The sequence below is a fragment of the Haemorhous mexicanus genome, chromosome 23 (genome assembly GCF_027477595.1).
Source record: "Haemorhous mexicanus isolate bHaeMex1 chromosome 23, bHaeMex1.pri, whole genome shotgun sequence".
Lineage (NCBI taxonomy): Eukaryota > Metazoa > Chordata > Aves > Passeriformes > Fringillidae > Haemorhous > Haemorhous mexicanus.
The window spans coordinates 3650231-3668567 of NC_082363.1; the positions used below are offsets into that span (position 1 = coordinate 3650231).

General features: G+C 40.8%; 1 protein-coding gene across 1 annotated transcript; it reads left to right on the forward strand.

Moving 5' to 3' along the window:
• Positions 1–4739: 4739 nt before the first annotated feature.
• On the forward strand, positions 4740–11792 carry LOC132337738 (arylacetamide deacetylase-like 4). The gene is made up of 4 exons (XM_059866550.1): positions 4740–5076; positions 8268–8484; positions 9396–9459; positions 10532–11792. The coding sequence occupies exons 1-4, from the start codon at positions 4921–4923 to the stop codon at positions 11307–11309; spliced, it is 1215 nt and encodes a 404-aa protein (XP_059722533.1). The 5' UTR covers positions 4740–4920; the 3' UTR covers positions 11310–11792.
• Positions 11793–18337: the final 6545 nt, after the last annotated feature.

An 18337-nucleotide genomic window follows, 5' to 3' on the forward strand; every position in this document is an offset into this window, starting at 1 on the left:
CGTTCTAAATGTGTAAATTAAAAACCCATGCAGTGTGTGAGTAATTAGCTATGTGCACATGCATGCACACCTAGTGCCCCCGGAATCAGCATGGCAACACCTCTGGAGAGTGGACATTCCTTCCCTGCTTCAGGGATGAGAAGTAATCACCATCAGAGTGTCTGTACAGACAAACAATAGCTTTGCTTTATGTTTAAAATCTGAAGGAAGGAATTGGGTGCACTTACAAACCTGATTTTAAAGGGAAATGGGGGACAGGCAGATTGGTACAGTCTGCATGGTGCATGAGGTGGGTACCAGGAGGCACCTGAGACTGCAACAGAGATGAAGTGAGGGACCACTGCTCAAAAATAACTGAATATCCTCTAAATTATATTCTATAAATTTCCTTTCAGAGCAGCATTTGATTGTATTCAGCTTACCTGGCTTTTGGGGAGAAAGGATGTAAATAGCATGGAACCTGCCAAATAATTTCTGTGGATATCAAAAGCCAAAGAAAAATCTGAGGTCAATTGTTATCTTGCTGTAATTGTTATATTGCTTATTAGGAGAGATCCACCCTTGCTAAACACAGATGCCAAAAATAATTGCCATTGCATAGCAAAATAGCTGGGTATACAATGCTTAGGAATTGTAAAATGTTGAGTTGTTGTGCAACCACCTTGCCTTTATAAAATCCATGCACACGTGACTGTGGAAGGAGGTTAGTACATGTCTGCTCCCTGCCAGGCAAACTGTGAGTAGGAAGAAGACTGTGGGCTTAATGTTCCATGTTGTCAGTGTGTTAATGAATGCTGGTGACAGGTGAACTGCTTCACATCTCTGCAGCAACAAGTCACTACTCGAAGGTTCTCATTCTCCAGTCCCTCTCAGCAAAATGAATTTATATTTCTTCATGCTCTGTTGACACAATACAGAGTTCGTTTGTTTCATTTTTCCTGTTGCAGGCAATTTGCTCTTCAAGCAAAGAAATGCTTCCAGGGGTAAATAATGTGATAGTTCCAAATGTTCCATTCTTTGAGGACTTCAGGTTACAAAGACAAAGGTTGGGTTACCAGCTCACACATTAATAGCTGAAGCTGGGCTAACAGTCTGTATCTGCTGTAAAAGTGTTGCAAGAAGTTCAATGATCTTGGAGAAGTTGGAGAAGGTTGGCAAGTGCCAGAACTAAGGAGGTCTGTACAGTTCCACCTTGTATTTTGTAAGTTATGAGATGGTCAAAGACAATCTCATGCTATTTTACACACAGTTCAGTGCAGCATTATACTCCTTGTCCGTTCAGCTACTCAATACTTTTCTCTCCTTTATCAGTCTCTGGAATTACACTTCATTTATGGGTCAGTGTCCAAACTTGACACTGATCTTTTCCTGAAATTTTTCCATGGTCCTTTATCTTAGGACCATGGAAAGTCCTAAGATTAGTCTTTAATTTACTACAAATAATAACAAATTTAGCTTTATAATATGTCAGCAGCATTATTAGTTCTCTGGATCACACAGTTCTCTTTAATTATGGGCTACAACCATTGAGTGCAGATGGGTAAGCAGAGAACAGCAGATGCTGAAATAATGTATTCTTTGTTTAATCATGACTCCCAGATTTTCTAAACCTTAAGAAATCACACGATCTAACTGTCTCTATGGAACTTCCTGTACTTTATTTAATTAATTTAATTAATTACAGATCAGCTATGTGTCCTGCATTGCTAAGATAGAATGTTTGAAGACATTCTCATAGTCCCCCTGTCTTGGTTTGGAAAGCCAGGTGTGTGCTAAGGAAGGCAGGAGTCTCCCCTGAAATGGAAAATGTAAACCCCCTCCCTCTGAATTGCTATAAATTTTAAATTAAGGGGCTCTCAGGCAAAAAATAAAAAGATAAAATAAACAATGCAGTAAACCAAACCAACAGTGCCAGAGCCAGAGCACAGCCTGACACCCTGTGGGTCAGGGTGCTGGCAGCAGTGCCATTGGAATTGTGGCTCAGCCCTCCTGCAGTGCCAGGGCTGGTTCTGCTGGAGCAGGGATCCTGGAGAAGGGTGCAGTCTGCCTCTGGAGGTCCAGGGGAAGAGGCAGCTGCTGCTCCTCTGGGGAATCCAGTGGAGAAGCTGTGCTGGTGTTCCAGAACCTCAGATTCTATCCAGGTAGGAATGCCTGGCTCCTCCCTCTGGGCTCACATCTCCCAGTGGGATGCTGCAGTTCTTATCAGCCATGCAGGGACATTCAATGGCCTGTTATCAGCAGGTGTCCCCTCCCCAGGGAGAGGTGATTGTGGAAGAGATAAGGAAAAACTGCCCACTGAACAGAAGACAACTGCCATGGCAAATAGAATACAATTTGCTTGGCAATCCAGGACATCCCCAAAGCATGATATTTTCATGTACAAATTAAAAAAAAAACCCCAAAAACCAACAAGTACAAGACCACCTACAGAATTTTGGACACCAGAGTAATTCCTCAAGGAATTATGCAGCCAGAGAGTGAGGAGTGGCAAGCCCAGCTCCTGTTCAGGCTTCCAGCTCCAGAGGGTTCTCATGGTCTGCAGAACCCAGAAGGAGCTTTTTGGGTCACACAGCACTTTCTCTGGAATGTTTCCCAGTCTCCCAGTGCAGGCTTCCATTTACAGTGAGTTCTGTTGCCAGCTAATCAAGCACCATGATCCAGAGGCAGGGAATATTTTGGAATATTTTACATCTGCTACACCTGGCTCAGTATTTCCCCTTGCATGTGCACCCATATCACAGCAAAAGAACAGGGAATGACAAGACTTCAGGCCCAGACATTAAGCTTTTCACTGGAAATTAATAAGAAAGGAAGTCCCTGGTAGGAGAAAATAGGGCTTTGGCCTGGTCTGTCCCCTGCTTTATCTCACAAAGTCAAAATATTATCAGAAGCTAGAGAGAGCATTTATTTGAAAGGTTATATAGGGAATGGTTTTCTCCATCCTGGGCCTCCAGCTTGCTGAGACTAAGCTTACACAGCATTAAGCACTACTCTGTACCAGGAATGCCCAAGGGGAAAAAGCACATGATTATTTCAGAAACCAGCTAGTTTGTTTCTTTGACAGCTTCCAGCTCATCAAGTCTTTGTGGGGAGCCCCTGGGGGTGCTGTGAAGTCCAGACCTTGTCAATGTACCCAAATGAGTCCAAGACCTACCAGCTGTGGGTGAATTGGCACCAAAATGATTGAGATCACAGAAGAACCATAGGTGGTAAGAACTGCAGTACAAAAGATCTGTCACAGGTGTCAAGAGCATTCTTGGATCCCCAGAAGGGCCAAATCTGGTAAGTGTACTTAGACCATACCTCACCCACGGGGACAGCAGAGTTTAGCATTGGCTAATTAATTACTTGCACGATTAAATGCTGAAGAAGGGAGCTGCAGTTGTGTTTTGTGCAACAATATTTCCCAATGCTCTTGCCTGAGTTGCAAGAAAGCTGAACCCTTCGTGTACTGCCATTTCTCAAGATGTCCCAATTGCCAGGCAATGTGCCTTTCACCTAAATCCCTTATCGAGATGGACATCAAATGCCATTATCCAGAAGGATAAACAAAAAGAAATCTGATTTTACACTTAAGATATGAACAACCTTCTGGCAAGGGAGGGAGAGGCACAAGGACATTGGGAAATGAAAATCCACCAAGAGTTGTTGGATAAAATGAAGAAAGAGTTTGGAAGAAACAGAGAGAGCAGAACATGGAATCAGCTGCTTCTCAGAAAGTGTAACACCAGACTCAAAAATGAAGCTGCTTGTTCTAAACAGTTTCTGAAGTCTGGTGTCAAGTCTGAGCCATTTCCTTTGCAGGTCATGGACTATGTATGCTAAAGCCCTGGGGCTCTCCATCTTTAGTTTCAATTTATTATAAGGTCAGCTCATCCCTTATATTATTTTATTAGTATTTAAGAAAAAAAATGACACACTTATTTTACCCACACTGTGATTTTTCAGAATGAGAATGTGCTGCTTTCACAGGCTAAGCAAACTGCTAAAAACACTCTTCCCAAAGGTGACATCACATGAGCTGTCCTTTATAGATATTTTTTGCTTCAGGTTAAATCTTTTCACTAATTATTGTGTATAGAAAAATATGTTAGCTCCAGAGGAAGATCCTAGACCTCAGCACAGAAAAGAATGGGCTGCTGATGTCTACTCAGTGCTACTAGCCCTGACACCATGAAGTTCAAGTCTAGTTTTCATCAGTTGGAATCATATTTCTACCTGGAATGACATCTGTACATAGTATCTCCTAGAAGACAGAGACTGCAGCACTGCCAAGAGGCAGATAAAAAAACAAACAAAAATCTGCTGCTGCAGGAGAAGAGCCATTGAGGAGGATGAGGCAAGAACAGCTCTCAGACCAGGCTGCAGCTGCATGGCTCCACTGGACTCAAAGGTGCAATGGCAGCAGCATCCAAAATCTGCCTTCACAGGTGATGAAACATGTCTGTGACACTGAGCCTTGATTTCAATGAAAGTCTGAAAAAGTAAGGCATGGAGGCACAACAAAGCACGAATCTGAGCAACTTGGAGGATGATTACCAAGAAATGCTGTGCAGGAACTCACAAATAATAAAAACTTGCCTGTAACCAAAAACCAGAGAGACAAAACAAGTTTTTGTCTTCCCAGAAAGTGCCACTACGGTGATCCATCAAGTCACAGTTCTGCTGTGATGGGCACAGCCTTGTTCCTGCAAATGTGAAACCCCTTATGCAAGCCTCTCCTGCAACTAATTGTTACTGTCTAATTGCATGGTTGGTTACCACATGTTTTCATCTTCCTATTGGCATTTTTAAAAGCTGGATTATAAACCGTGACGAAAACAGCTAATCCTGTGCCTTTACCTGCAGAAATCCAAAAGTCTGAAAAAGGGGGAGGAGGCCACAGCTGGTTCGTTCTCAGGATCCTACCAGCACAGCAAGATGGAACTTCTCCTGGCCATTTTTCTGGCTGTTTTGACTGGGATTGTGGCAATGGCTTTCTATTACGAACACCCCAAAGCAGAAATTCCTCATGGAATCAGTGAGCGCCAAAAGCTTTATGTTCTTCATTACCTCATGAACTTTGGGCTTGGTCTGGTAAGTAAAACTTCATTAAAGCTTGAGTTTTTAATTCTGTTTCTGCTGGAGGGATAATGGTTTGGTGATGTTTTTTAAAATCAATGTTTAAATAAGTTGCAAATATGCAACTGGACTGATTAGGTCCAGATTCCTTCAGCTGTGCTGGGCATAACAGACTCCCCTCTTTGCTATACAGCACCAAAGGCAGTATTTGTGAAAAATAAAATTGGGCAGCCTGTGCAATTCCCAGTTTTTTTCTGAAGGTCTGTGTTTTAGCTTTTCATGCCTGCTGCCTCAAGGCACTGCTGGAGGGCTTAGGAGGTAACTTGCCCTGTGTATGTGGAATTTCTGCTCTATATGATACCGTGCTTGCTTACAGAGTGAGCAGCTAAATGATGTCTGTGATCTCAGCTCTCTCCTGCAACCCTGTCATTCTCCTCCTGAGGCATCTGAAGTGAGCTGCCACATTCATCATCATTTGCCTTTCAATATGCCTGAACAACTTTCTTCTTTGAGACAGTACACATAATACCTAAAGTGATTTTCTGTGTCATTGTTTTTGGCACATTTTTGATCCTTCATCGCTTTTCATCCTTGTTCCTTTTCAAAACTAAAACATGACATGCACTTGTCTTTCTGCTTCATCAATCATCCTGAATTAACTGTTGCCCCAGTCATTTAAAAAACCCTTCTGTGATACCCAGACTAAGCTTCTTTTAGTTGTTTAAATTGTGAAAAAAACCCCGTTCAGTCTCTTTGGCTTGTGCATTACATTTCACTTCAATTCCATGTTCTAATGTTGTTAATTCTTCCTTTCTTTACCTGCCCCATTGCTTAGTAAATTTTATTTGAAGTCAGTGAGCTCCCAAGAAGGTGACTCACCATGTCTCTGGTGCCACACCCAGGCCTCAACACTGCTTTTTAACTGTAATTTTAAACTTCTGATCTTACAGTTTTGCATCCTTTCTGCTGGCCGGTGAGAGGCCAAGCACAAGCACTGTCACACACTGCCTGAAAGGAGCAGAGAGATAAGGACATTAATGGAAGGTTAAAGCAAAGTTTAAATGCAAGTAGAGTTAAAGTCATGTAGCAACTCCTGCTATGGCTGTTGGGCAAATTACTTCTGCCAAATTCTTTCAAGGACTGACAAGCCATGAAGTCAAAACTGCATGGAAAATTAAAGTGTACAAGTATCTCCAGTGTTCAGCTAGGACAAAAGGAAATACCAAAACTCTGTGGTCGGAAGGGTCTCCCAGGACTCCTTTTTTCAATATTTTCAAAACAAAGATGATCTCCATGTTCCATAAAGATATAGCTAATTGCAGGTTTAACCTTTACTGTTACAAAATTATTAGTGTGAGGAAAGAAAGTACCAGAGAGAAGCTGAAGAATAAATAAGTAAAGTTATTTTCCCATGGATATGGACCAGGAGTTCTATAGAAGGAATTGATATGAGACTATAACTTTGCCACAAGACAGTCCTTCATGTGTATGGGATCAACTCTGCAAATGACCCAAAATAGGACACCTACACCAAATTTAACAGGATCACGTTACTGAGCCACATGAGGAGGTCTGTGAAATTTGAGGTGAAAACCACAAGGGCAGGTTTTTTAGATCTATGCAGGGCAGACCTTTATATGTATAATTCTCATTGAAATGCATATGCATGAATAATGGCAGCACAACAAACTGAATTACCCATTAGAGATGGCTGCTGTGGAAGTAGTGCAACACTGAATCCAATACAGTGGAAATACAGAGAAAGTGCCTCATATTTTTCATCTTGAGCAGGCTACAAGTGAAACAGCTTAAAGCCATGCAGATGCAATGGAGTAGATGAGCCCACAGTGACATAAGAACCTGAGCCTGAGTATTTAAGTAAGAATCAGTAAGCTGTGAGATGATCAAGCCTGGATTCAAAGCTCTTCTTGGTCAGGAGGACAAAGATGTACTAGATGCTATGGATTTTTTTTCCTGCAAGTTTAAACACAGTGTGAATTTGGGAAGCAAAAGTACTGGCTATGTTTCTTCATCCAAAGCTAAAGTTTAAAATACTGTAGCTACTCCCTCTGTATTTTGTTCAGGCACATGGCTACTGAAACACCTGACACGGTGAAATATTTTACACCTTTTATCTACCATTGATAATTTGATTGTTTTCCTACTGAATTGACCATGGAGTTTAAAAATTTTCATTATCAATCTCCATGTTAGGTAGAAACTTAATGTGACTGAAGAAAACCCATTCTATGATCAAGAGAGGGTCCCTCCGGTCCTGCCCCCTTTTTGGTGTATCCTTTGCCTTAGGTGTTTGTTCTTCCTCCCACTGGAAAATGATTCTGTGGAGGTATGGCAACTTACCTAAGATGATAAATTTGAATGGCAGGTCAGGCTGACATCGGTGGGCCTGTCTTGTGGACATTGCAATCTGAACCTTTTCCAGAGCTTTCCGTGCCTCTGGGGTAACAGACCTAGGAGCACCCATGTCCTCTCCCCCTTTCAATAAATTGAAAAGAGGGGCAAGGTCTTCGTTAGTCAGACCTAGCCATGGCCTTACGCAGTTTAAAGACCCAGACAACTTGTGGACATCCGCAAGGGTCTTGATATTTGGCTGAGTGGAATGTGCCTGGGCTCGTCCAGCCCTAGTGCTCAAAGGCAGCAGCTGTGGATGTTTCACCTCAGAGACACCTTTGGCTGGCTGGCAGTTGCAGTTGGGCACTCAGAATGAGTCCCTGCATGGTAGAAACTCAGTTTACCTCCAGTGGAAAAGGTTCAGGCAATGGTGAAGAGAAAGAGCGGATTCCGCCGGAGGGTTAAATCCAGAGTTTATTCCAGGGTGACAGAGCTCTGAATCTTGGTAACAGCTCCAACAGAATCCAGACCACATGGTTTCAGAGTCTTTTAAGCCCACAGGGAGGGGGGAGGGAGAGGATAGGTGAGCCACCAACCAGGTGGGAGGGGGAGGGTCTCAGGGGACAATGACACCTGGACAGGCCAATGACCCCAGGTCTGAGAAGCATCTGTTGAACTTCTGCCAGTCACACGACGCCCTTGCTGGAATGTGGAACTGGACAGACAGCAGTTAGGAAGAAGGCAAGGGGGCAGGGGGAGGGGAAGGAAGAAGTTGGCACACCTGAGGGACAGGATATTGCTTACACCACAACACTTAAACTAATTTGGTCTCTTGTGGTTTCTTTTATCACCAGGCAACATTTTTGGACAAAGTAGGTGTAATCTCAGAGGCCCATCTCCTCAGGGTTTTAATGGAGACAATACCACCATTAAAGGATACACGTCTTCTTATCAAGGACTTAAGGTTTGAAAGGGTTAAAGTGAGAATTTACCAGCTAAAAACATCAAACAACAACCTAAGAAGGGGAATTCTTTATTTTCACGGAGGAGTTGGCCGGTTTGGAAGTATCCGTAAGTAACATGAACAACATGAGCTATAACTGCGTGCAGCATCCAGAGTGGGTCAGGGAAGGCACCACAGGCATCATCTGGTCCCACCTCTCCCCTCCAGCAGGGCCATCCCACAGCACAGGGCACAGGATTGTGTCCAGACAGCTCTGGAATATCCCTAGTGAGGGACACTCCACAACCACACACCACAGAGTTTCTGATCTGATTTGGTGTATCTTAAATTGCAACAGTTAGTAGGTTTACCGTTATAAATAAAAAAAAAAAAAAATTCAGGACAGCAGAATCAATTTACTGACATGCAAAAGGCATCATGTTAAATTGCCTTTATATACATTGCATATCTAGAATAGTCTCTGATCATTTTTAATACTTATTTTCTTCCTTCCTCTTTATGCTTATGAGAAAAGTTGAAAATCTTATTAGAATTTTATTTTTTATTTAAAGCACCCATTTTTTGTTCACAAGTGTGTGCAAGCTTATATGAGTGTATTGTGCTGTGTCTCTTTATAGTGGAAAAACAAGGAAAAAACACATTTTGGAATTTGAATGGGAAAGAGATGAGATGCTGCCTCATGCACAAAAAATATTTTTGTACTGGATTTGGCAGATTTTTTTTTGTTTTTTTTTAAAGCAATTTCTCCCCTTCAAAATCACTTTAAAAGTGGCAGCAGTGGTGCTATCTGTAACTTTTCAAAGAGGGAACTAAAACAATGCATTGGTTTAAATTCTAAGTTTCCTGCCAGCCAGAAGGTTCTCACAGCTGTAAGGAAATGGTGAGCAATGCCCAGATCAGACCATGCCACACATGTTGTGTAGCATTAGCTACACAAGAGAGAGAAGATTTTGAGAATATTGTCATTCCATTTATTTTTAAAGCAAGTGCAATTCCAGTGAACTTTTCTGTTTTGTAGGGGCCTACGAAAGAAAGTGTCGCTATCTCTGCAGGAAGAGCAATTCCGTGGTGGTGTCTGTTGGGTAAGGGGACCCAGCCCAGACTCTGACCCTAGGTTTGCAAGCCTTTACTGCAGTCAAGCTCCTTGGGAAGTACATTCAGTGCCTATCCTTAAGGATCCCATGCCTTTCACCAGCACTAATTCCTCTCAGGAGGAATTAGTCAACTAATCCCCAACTGTTCATTTCCAAATGAAATCCATTACAGTAATTTTATAATTTGTAATGAGCACTAAGACATGAGGATGTTTTTGTTTTCTAGAGCCATATTCAAACCACCTCAGGCTGTTTCTCTTGAAAGCACAGCTGCCCAGAACACCAAATACTCATTTTAGAAGTTCTGAAAAATACAAGAACCTCATGAGTTTAAAACAAGAGGTTACAAACCAAGCTCAACATAACCACCCTCAAAAGAAATCTATACACTTGACTCTACTGTCTTAAATTCTTCAGTAAGTTATTCTTGCAGGCATGATGTATTTACATGAAGAAATGGCAGCAGGAAATCCAAATTTAACTTGTAGTCAATCTGAGATGACCATTACAAATATTTCTCTGATGATCTGTAATACTTTTTTAAAAGAAACGATGTCTAAAAGTTCAAGCAAAGAGTTGATTACAATTGCACTAATTGCTGTTTATATCCTAAAATACCTGAAGAACCAATAACTCATTGATTCTGTTTAAAGAATTCAGCTTCCAGAACACTGAAAACCTGTCAGATTTTCATTATCAATTTTCTATGCTCATATTCTCTAACAATTTGTTGTTAAATGTTCATTTTCTAACTGGAATTAATGATAACTGATTGACACACCTGCCTTGCCAGCTAATTCTAAAACAACTCTCATGTGCCTTCAGTCACTTACAGGATATGTATAGAAGTATTTTGCAAAGGTAGAAAAGTGTACTGGCTCTCCCAGTCATGAACAGTAGCAATTAATACATCAAAAGCAGTAATTTGGAGGAATTCTATTGCTGCAATTATAATGACTGAGTATTTTCCTGTCTTTTGAGAGAAATAAATGAATGACAGGATTCCATTGGGCCCATTCACTAGAAATGGCTGTGCTAAAACACTTTCACTCCTGTTTAGGTATCGTTTAGCTCCTGAGCACCCATTTCCAGCCCAGTTTGAGGACTGTCTCACTGCTACCATCCATTTGCTGAGGACTGCACAAGACCATGGAGTTGACCCTTCCCGCGTTGTCGTCTGTGGAGACAGCAGTGGAGGGACACTCACTGCTGCTGTTGCCCAAGCACTGGTGAACAGAAGAGACCTCCCAAAGCTGAGAGCACAAATCCTAATATATCCTTTTCTGCAGTGTGTGGACTTTAATTTACCTTCGTACCAGCAGAATGAGAGAGTCCCCATTTTGCTAAAGGAACGAACCCTTGTTCTTGGCTTGAAGTATGTTAATCTGGACTTGGGCCTCATTGAAGATATATTTAAAGGCTGCCATGTTTCAGAAGATCGGAGACTGAAATATCAGAAGTGGGTGAGTCCTGACTACATCTCTCATGAGTTTAAAACAAGAGGTTACAAACCAAGTCCAACATATCCACCCTCAAAAGAAGTCTGTGAAGTGGTTGAGTCCATGTTTGACCCTGTTTTTTCACCACTCTTGGCTGAAGACAGTGTGATTGCTCAGCTTCCTGAGACCTTCATTTTGACCTGTGAACTTGATGTGCTCAGAGATGATGGACTGCTGTACAAGAAACGATTAGAGGACCATGGTATAAAACTGACCTGGTGCCATCTGCAAGAGGGGTTCCATGGAACAGTGTTCTTAGCACTTTTTGGTAAGGTGGTAGGATTCCGCTCTGGAGCTAAAGGCCTGCAAAAGATAGTGAATTTTCTAAGACTGATGTAAAATTCCATTTCTTTCTTTCTTTTCCTGATTCCTATCTCTTTTTGCTTACAAACTTATTTTTTAAAATCCTCAATTTTCCTTTCCTTAAATCATCACCTTAAATTTCTGCATTGCATCTGTCTTCTTTTTACCCACTAAGTTGATTGCATGATGGCCTTTGCTTAATTTTCTCTCAGGAGAGACAAAATCAGGTGAAATTACATTTCTTTTCTCTACCAGCTCTTCAGTTCTCTCTTGTAGCCATTAAAGATCTCATCCTTATAGCATGGGGTTTGCAATGTAGTCTGGTTCAGTAAAGTTCTGGTACTATCAGAACACAAACCACATTTGAAAACAACCTGGGGCAGGTAACAGGGTGTTAATCTACAGGATCAGTATATAAAGAATATGGTCAAAGACTTAAGAAAGCCTGTATCTGGTGAGAGCTCAATTTGAGACAAGCTTAAAAAGAACTGAATGTAGCAGGAAAAATGTAAAAATAGAAATGAAAGAAGGGGAAGAGAAGGAGAGGAAGAGAGAGAAAGGGCAGGCCTGGAACTACAGATGTTATAACAAGTATTGGTTAAAGAAAACAACATCTATTAAAAAAAACCATGCATTTACATTTTATATATAGATAATGGATGCATGGGAATATAAAGTAATATCAGTTCCTTTATAAAGTGTAGGCCAGCACTGCCTGATGCAGGAAGGACTCTCCCTTTGAGGGACAGTGCCAAGTGCCATTGGGGAGAAAGGGCAGTGATTGAGAAAATTAAAAAAAAAAAAAAAAATCTAAGTTCAGGTCAATCTTCAGCTGTTTACAACAAGAATGAATGAGCAAGGAAACCAATTCAAAATAAAATGGCATTGCAAAAATGTAAAGCTATTTTCTCAGAAATGACCTCAACTATTGCCAGAAATGTCAGTAAATGTTTTACTTACACCATTCTGAGGTGAATGTATCACTGTGGAACAGTGTCATTGTTTCAGGTTTTGTTATAATCTTATGTCCTGAACCAAAATAACTTATTATGTCACTAGACTCTATTGTCTTAAACTCTTCCGTAAGTTCTAAGTTCTACTTGGAGGCAAGATGCATTTCCATGAAGAATCAAAAACAGGGCAAGGATGCAGTTTTACTGACAGACAAAACTTCTGGCTGTCTCTGTTTAAATTAACACCTGGAACACTGACCACACTGAAATTACCACCATTCTTGTCAGGGAAATTTCTAGCTCTATAATTTTCAAAGAATACTCTCTGTATCTGATGTTACTCTATGTGTTTTCTGCCCCCCACTGGCTCATTTAAACTATAACCAAAAGCAACTGCAGACAGTTATGTAAGACACAGGATCCAACAGAAGACACCCTACAACCAAGGGAAGGGCTTTCCTGCAATGCTCTGCATGGCTATTTACATTCAGCATATGAGTAAAGAAACTTGCCAGAACAATATGAATTACATTTAGTTACATTCACATAGTAGTCAGGAAAAAAGGGGAAATTTTACAGGGATCTTCCACATGACATCTCTGAATGAATACAATGCAAATAAGCATAAAAGTCAGAAAATCTTCTCCAGTGTTTTCCTGATTTCTAGGCACACACTGACACTGTTGAATGCTGTTGTTGTTGTGCTGTTGAATGCACACTCTTGAGTGCTGCCTGTTTTCCACATGGGCAGCCTGTGCCATGAATGCTCATGTGACCCCAGTGGCAGTTTGTCCATAAAGTGATAGAGCAGTGCATTCCTGACAATAAAATATACAACAGTCAGACTAACACAAAGGCTGACAGCTGTCAAACCTCTCATGGGTATTACACCCCAAAGACCATATGATGAAGATACTACAGGTTTTTTTTTTTTTAACCCAGAGAGCTCCTGGGTTATTGGTGAGTTTTTGCCTATGAAGAACTTAGGAAAATACAATGTTGACAAGTAACTTTCCTTAGCTGGGGCAGTTCCTTCCCATCTTGACAAAAACCACTAGTTCCTTCCACAAGGGAGGAGGGTGAGGTGCCTGAGGTGATAATTCCCTCCAGAGTTAGCACCCTGAGTAAAAGGAGAGCCCAAGCTGCCCTCCAGACAGGAACAGGGTGTGGACAAGGCTGGTCCATTCAGAGGTATTAACCCCAGAGAATGTGGGCAAGAGCCACATTTCTTTAACTGGTCTCCAGAGTTTGCCCATGAGCACTGTAACACACATAAAAGGATCCAGGAGCAGACTGGAACACTGTTGAAAACTGAAAACCAGTGAGATGCTGGGAAGGTCAGTGCAGCTGGGAGGGCCTGACACTCTTTGAGCTGCTCTGTGTGACAGAAAGATGCTGAAGGACATGAAGGAAGGGAAAGCAAACTGCCCTGCATCATTCCATCACCAGATGTCAGCACCAGCTGAGTCTGTAATAACCTGGAAAACCTCTTGGTGCTCTGGGCACACGATGTGAGTACCTGAAACACACTGCCAAAGGTCAAACTGTGCTTTGATTTCAATATTTTACTCAACTTGTTCTTATGCCTTCAAAGCCTAAAGCTTTCTGTTGACTAACAGAGCACATATGAAGCCATAACAACTTTAGATTACCTGTTCTAACCAATCAAGTTTGGAGTGCTGTATTACAGAAATTTACAGCTTCAGTTATCCTCTGCTTTGCTGCCTTCACATCACCTCTTTATACCACACTAGTAACAATGCACATACCACAGCATTTTAAAAATAAACAGGAAATTAGAAAACATTCCAAATTTAGTAGCTCTATTACTTAGAAGTTGTGTTATTTAACACTATTCTCTGCCTATGATACCCATTCTCTGTACTGCTCTGGCAGAATCCTGCAAACTCTGGCTGTTTTTATTGCTGTCCTCCTTGTCTCAGTTATTCACTGTGTTTGCTGATTCCTGTGAGAGTGCAGACACTGCTAACCTGAATATCTGGAACACTGAGACTCAGACAAACCTGGCCATGGGAAAAGAAGTGCAGTTGAAGTTGTTATATTTACATTCAAGCAACTTCTGATTTAATAAGATTGATTTTGATGTGATGACCTGCCATGGAATCCCAAGTGGATGTTCCAGAGCAGCTTTTTGGAATCCATACTCTAAGGAACAGAACTGCACAGCAACAGAGACACAGACACCCAACAATCCATCCACATTTCCCAGTGCTGCTCTACAAAACCCTCCAGCTGAATAAGCATTTCAAAAATGTACCTGCTCTGAACTGCACAACACAAGATCTGAATTTCCATCGCTGAATGCTAATACATAAAATTCTTTTATTGTTTGTTTGTTTGTTTTTAAATACAGTACAGCTTTTTACTCCAGAATTTGTTAGCAGCTGTTTAGCCTAGGAATCATTTGGAAGGGACAGACTTCAAAGAAGAAAAGGAAGAAAGAAAGGGCTAAAATAAAGATTTATGCCAAGTGCAAGGTGGCTTTCTGTTGTAAGAGCAAAGCATACAGGAACTAGCTACTTATTTGGGTGGGGAGATGGAGATAACAAGAAGGGAGGACGCTGAAAAGTAGGTAGGAGGCAGCCTAAATGCAGAGGCAGATGAAGCAAATACACAGCACCTTTAAAAACCAGTATGGTACAGCATGTACTAAGCTGTAATTTCTTAATGCTTCTTACTGTCACTGTGAAGGGCATATTCAATCCATCTCACAGATCAGAAGACTCAGGCTTACAGGTATGAAAAGCTCTGAGGTGCCTTCAGTCAGTTGTTTACAGGATGTGAAAGGAAGAAATGTGAACTGAAGTATGGCAAGTTCCTTCCATGCTCGAAGTAGTAAAAACAAAGTCAGTTAAAGTACTCTACAGATTCTAACTGTTCTGCTAAATTACCTAGAGAAAATAAGAATAATTTTAAAAAGCAAGGCAAATTATATTTACCAGAGTGTTTCACTTTGAAATGAATATTAAAAAATAAAGAACTCTAACAGAAGCTATTATTTCTGGGTTTAAATTTTCTTTGTAATATGTTATTTTTTCCTGTTTTCTGCTTCCTGGCTATACCTGCTAGAATCAATACCTTAGTCATCACAGCTGACTCCTTTCCAATGCTTTAGTTACTCATCATAGGATTTCCTGTGTTACACAGAGAAACTCTGCAATAGTCAACTGACTCCAGGTTAGCAGTGGTGGAAACTGCCTGCAATCACAAGTGAAAGGTGTTGTAATGTTTTAGAGAGACTTCACAAGAAAACCAACAACTCAGGACAGTCACAGAATTCATTGGCACCACCTCTCCCGAGTGCTCTTGCCTTGCACAGTGTTGGGTTTGTCAGCTCCTGCCTCTTCCACTAATAATTAAGGGGAAGTTGATGAGTTTTACACATTCTCAGCCTACAAAGCTATGTGTGAAGCTTTAGGAAATCCACAAAGCTGAGTCTTGGGAAAACCTGCAAAGACCACATTTCTTTGGGTAGGTATCATTATTGTACTTCCCCTTCCCATCATTACTGTAGCTATGAGAAATACGCTGAAAAATCAACAAGAGAACGAATTTTAGAATGGAGGCTTGCTGATGAGAAACTGGGAAGCATTTACCCAACTAAATTTGTCAATTCTGTACTCATCACACACTACATTAACCAATTAAACTCCAGCAACACCAAGTTCAACAAATAATCATTTTGTGAGCTCTGAGTAGCTGTTTTCTAACAATAAAGAACCACATGAGGCTCATAATTCTCATTGCAATGTCAAACTCCACACTGTGTTCATTTTCTCTGGTTTAGTGGAATCTCATCAACCTTTAGGTAGTGCAAGCTTGTTCTCATCAATAGGTAAAGACTTTGTGGAAATTAGGGTTTGGAGATGAGTTTGCTGAAGAACAAAAATATGGCTATAGCAAAACACATCAAACAGGCACCATTTAAAGAACTGCTTCTCTACTGCCAGATAGAGAAGAAGCCTTTTTGTTTGAGAAGACACAAGGTACTCATTTCATGCAGTGGATTCAAATGAAATAAAAACATTCTTTTGAAATTTACCACCTCAAAAACAACTGGGAAAAAAAACCTGAAAACCTCACTGACTGTTTTGTAACAACTTGAGAATCTGATACTGACCACAGATATTCCTACCCATCCTCTGGGTACAGAAATGGCTGGCCAGACTGGAAATAGATGAAATATGAAAATATAAGGCACCAAGCATCATCACACAATTGTCAACATCAACATCCCCAGAAGGACCAAGCAGCTCTCGGATCATGGGATTTACTTGATTCTGGAAAAACTTGGACATTGAGTTAACAGGACAAGGACTGGAGGTGCAAACAGCACAGAGCTACAACATGCTCTAAGTTCACATGCTGAGTGTACTCTAACAGTATAACATACTAAGAGATTAAAACATTAGGATAATATTTTAAAACATTGATTCACCAACATTTCTTTAGCAACAGAAAGGCTGTAATGCAGAACTGAAAGATTTTTGTTCAGACTGTCATGACTTTACAACAGATTCTATAGATAACTGCCAGGGCCTAACAACAAAAAGCAAATGAACAAAAAACTCCTAAATGTCCCTTTGTAAATTTCTTTTTAAACAAAAAGACAGTAAAGAAATTTTCCTCCTACTCAATCAGTCCATCAAGGTTTCAAAACAGAGGAGGCATGTGTGAGATGTTTTGGTTTTGATTAAAGCTGATTAATTACTGACTCACTGAATAGAAGAAGTCTTGTGTCAAAACAGTGTCAGCAAGAGCTCATAGAGGTAACAGCAGACAGACATGTGCTCTTTGGTATAAGGCTTTCATCATCTGATCACATAAATAGCAGGTGTTTAATTGCCTTTGGTCACCTTTAAAAGTTTCATTTACTGCCACTGAAGTACTAAGTACCTTTAAGAATTTTTTATTCTTGATTAAAGGTTCTTTAGAAAGCACAGAAATTGCCTCCTCTGAGGATTTAAATATAAGAAATCCTCAAGAATGCTGAAATACAAGATTCAGAGCTGATATCCATGTGGGAATTTATCTTGACTGATGGCACAGACATAAGAAATCAGCACTTAGTTAAACTGTGCTGTTCTTACAGGAATATATGGCAAAACAAAGCCAAATCCCCACAGGCTGTGCTATAATATCACACTACAGGGAAACATTTCTACAACTAATAACCACAAACACCACTGGGCTGCCCCAGCTGTGCTGAAGAGCCCTGTGGAGAACATCTGTGAGCTTAGGACAAGCTGAGCACCGGCCATGGGCATCTGGGTTTGGCTTCAGTACTCTGCAGTCTAGCATTTTAACTACTGGTATCCTAAATTTGTGCTCTGTGGAAGGGAAAGGCTCCAAATCAGCCAATCAGCCCAGAAAAGGCTCCAATGATCTCCCTATTTCACAAACCCTGGCACAAATTTATGAGATTGCTCCGTCCCACACATCCTTACCTTCACAAGCCAATGTTGTGCAAATCAGCTGTCAGCATTGCTTTCATTTAAATACTGTGCTAATGAAACTAACGATTAATTCAGTTTTCAGACTGGAATTCCACTTTAAAAGCCAAGGCACAAAATGTTTGGCAACTGTAAATTTTAAATCATGTAGAAAACGTAACAAAAACCAGAAAAATTACTTCACCAAACAACTGCCACCAACTGTTACCAATCCCTCACCAATACAGATGTATTCATAATGCCTCTACACTGAACTGCAAGCAAGAATTACAGTGAATATGAAACTCTGAGGGTTATTTGCTAAAAAGCTTTTACCAGCAGCAACAGTGGCTTCAACCTACAAACATGCCCTCAAGTGTCTGGAGAGACTTAAGTGTATATTCAGGCTTGCACTGATTTTAAACACAGAGCAAATATACTCTTATTTAAACAAAAATTAGAGCACAGATGTGTCAGTGTACTCCCCTATGAAACAGAGTTTATAAAAATTTGTGGATTTGAGTATTTTTCTTCTCAAAGAAGTGTATATATGCTTTGATGACAAATGCAAGTAGCCCCACATCACTAAAATTTAACACTGCAACAGAAATATCCATCCAGAATGAATCCACTACAAACCAAAAAGACCATCTTCAAA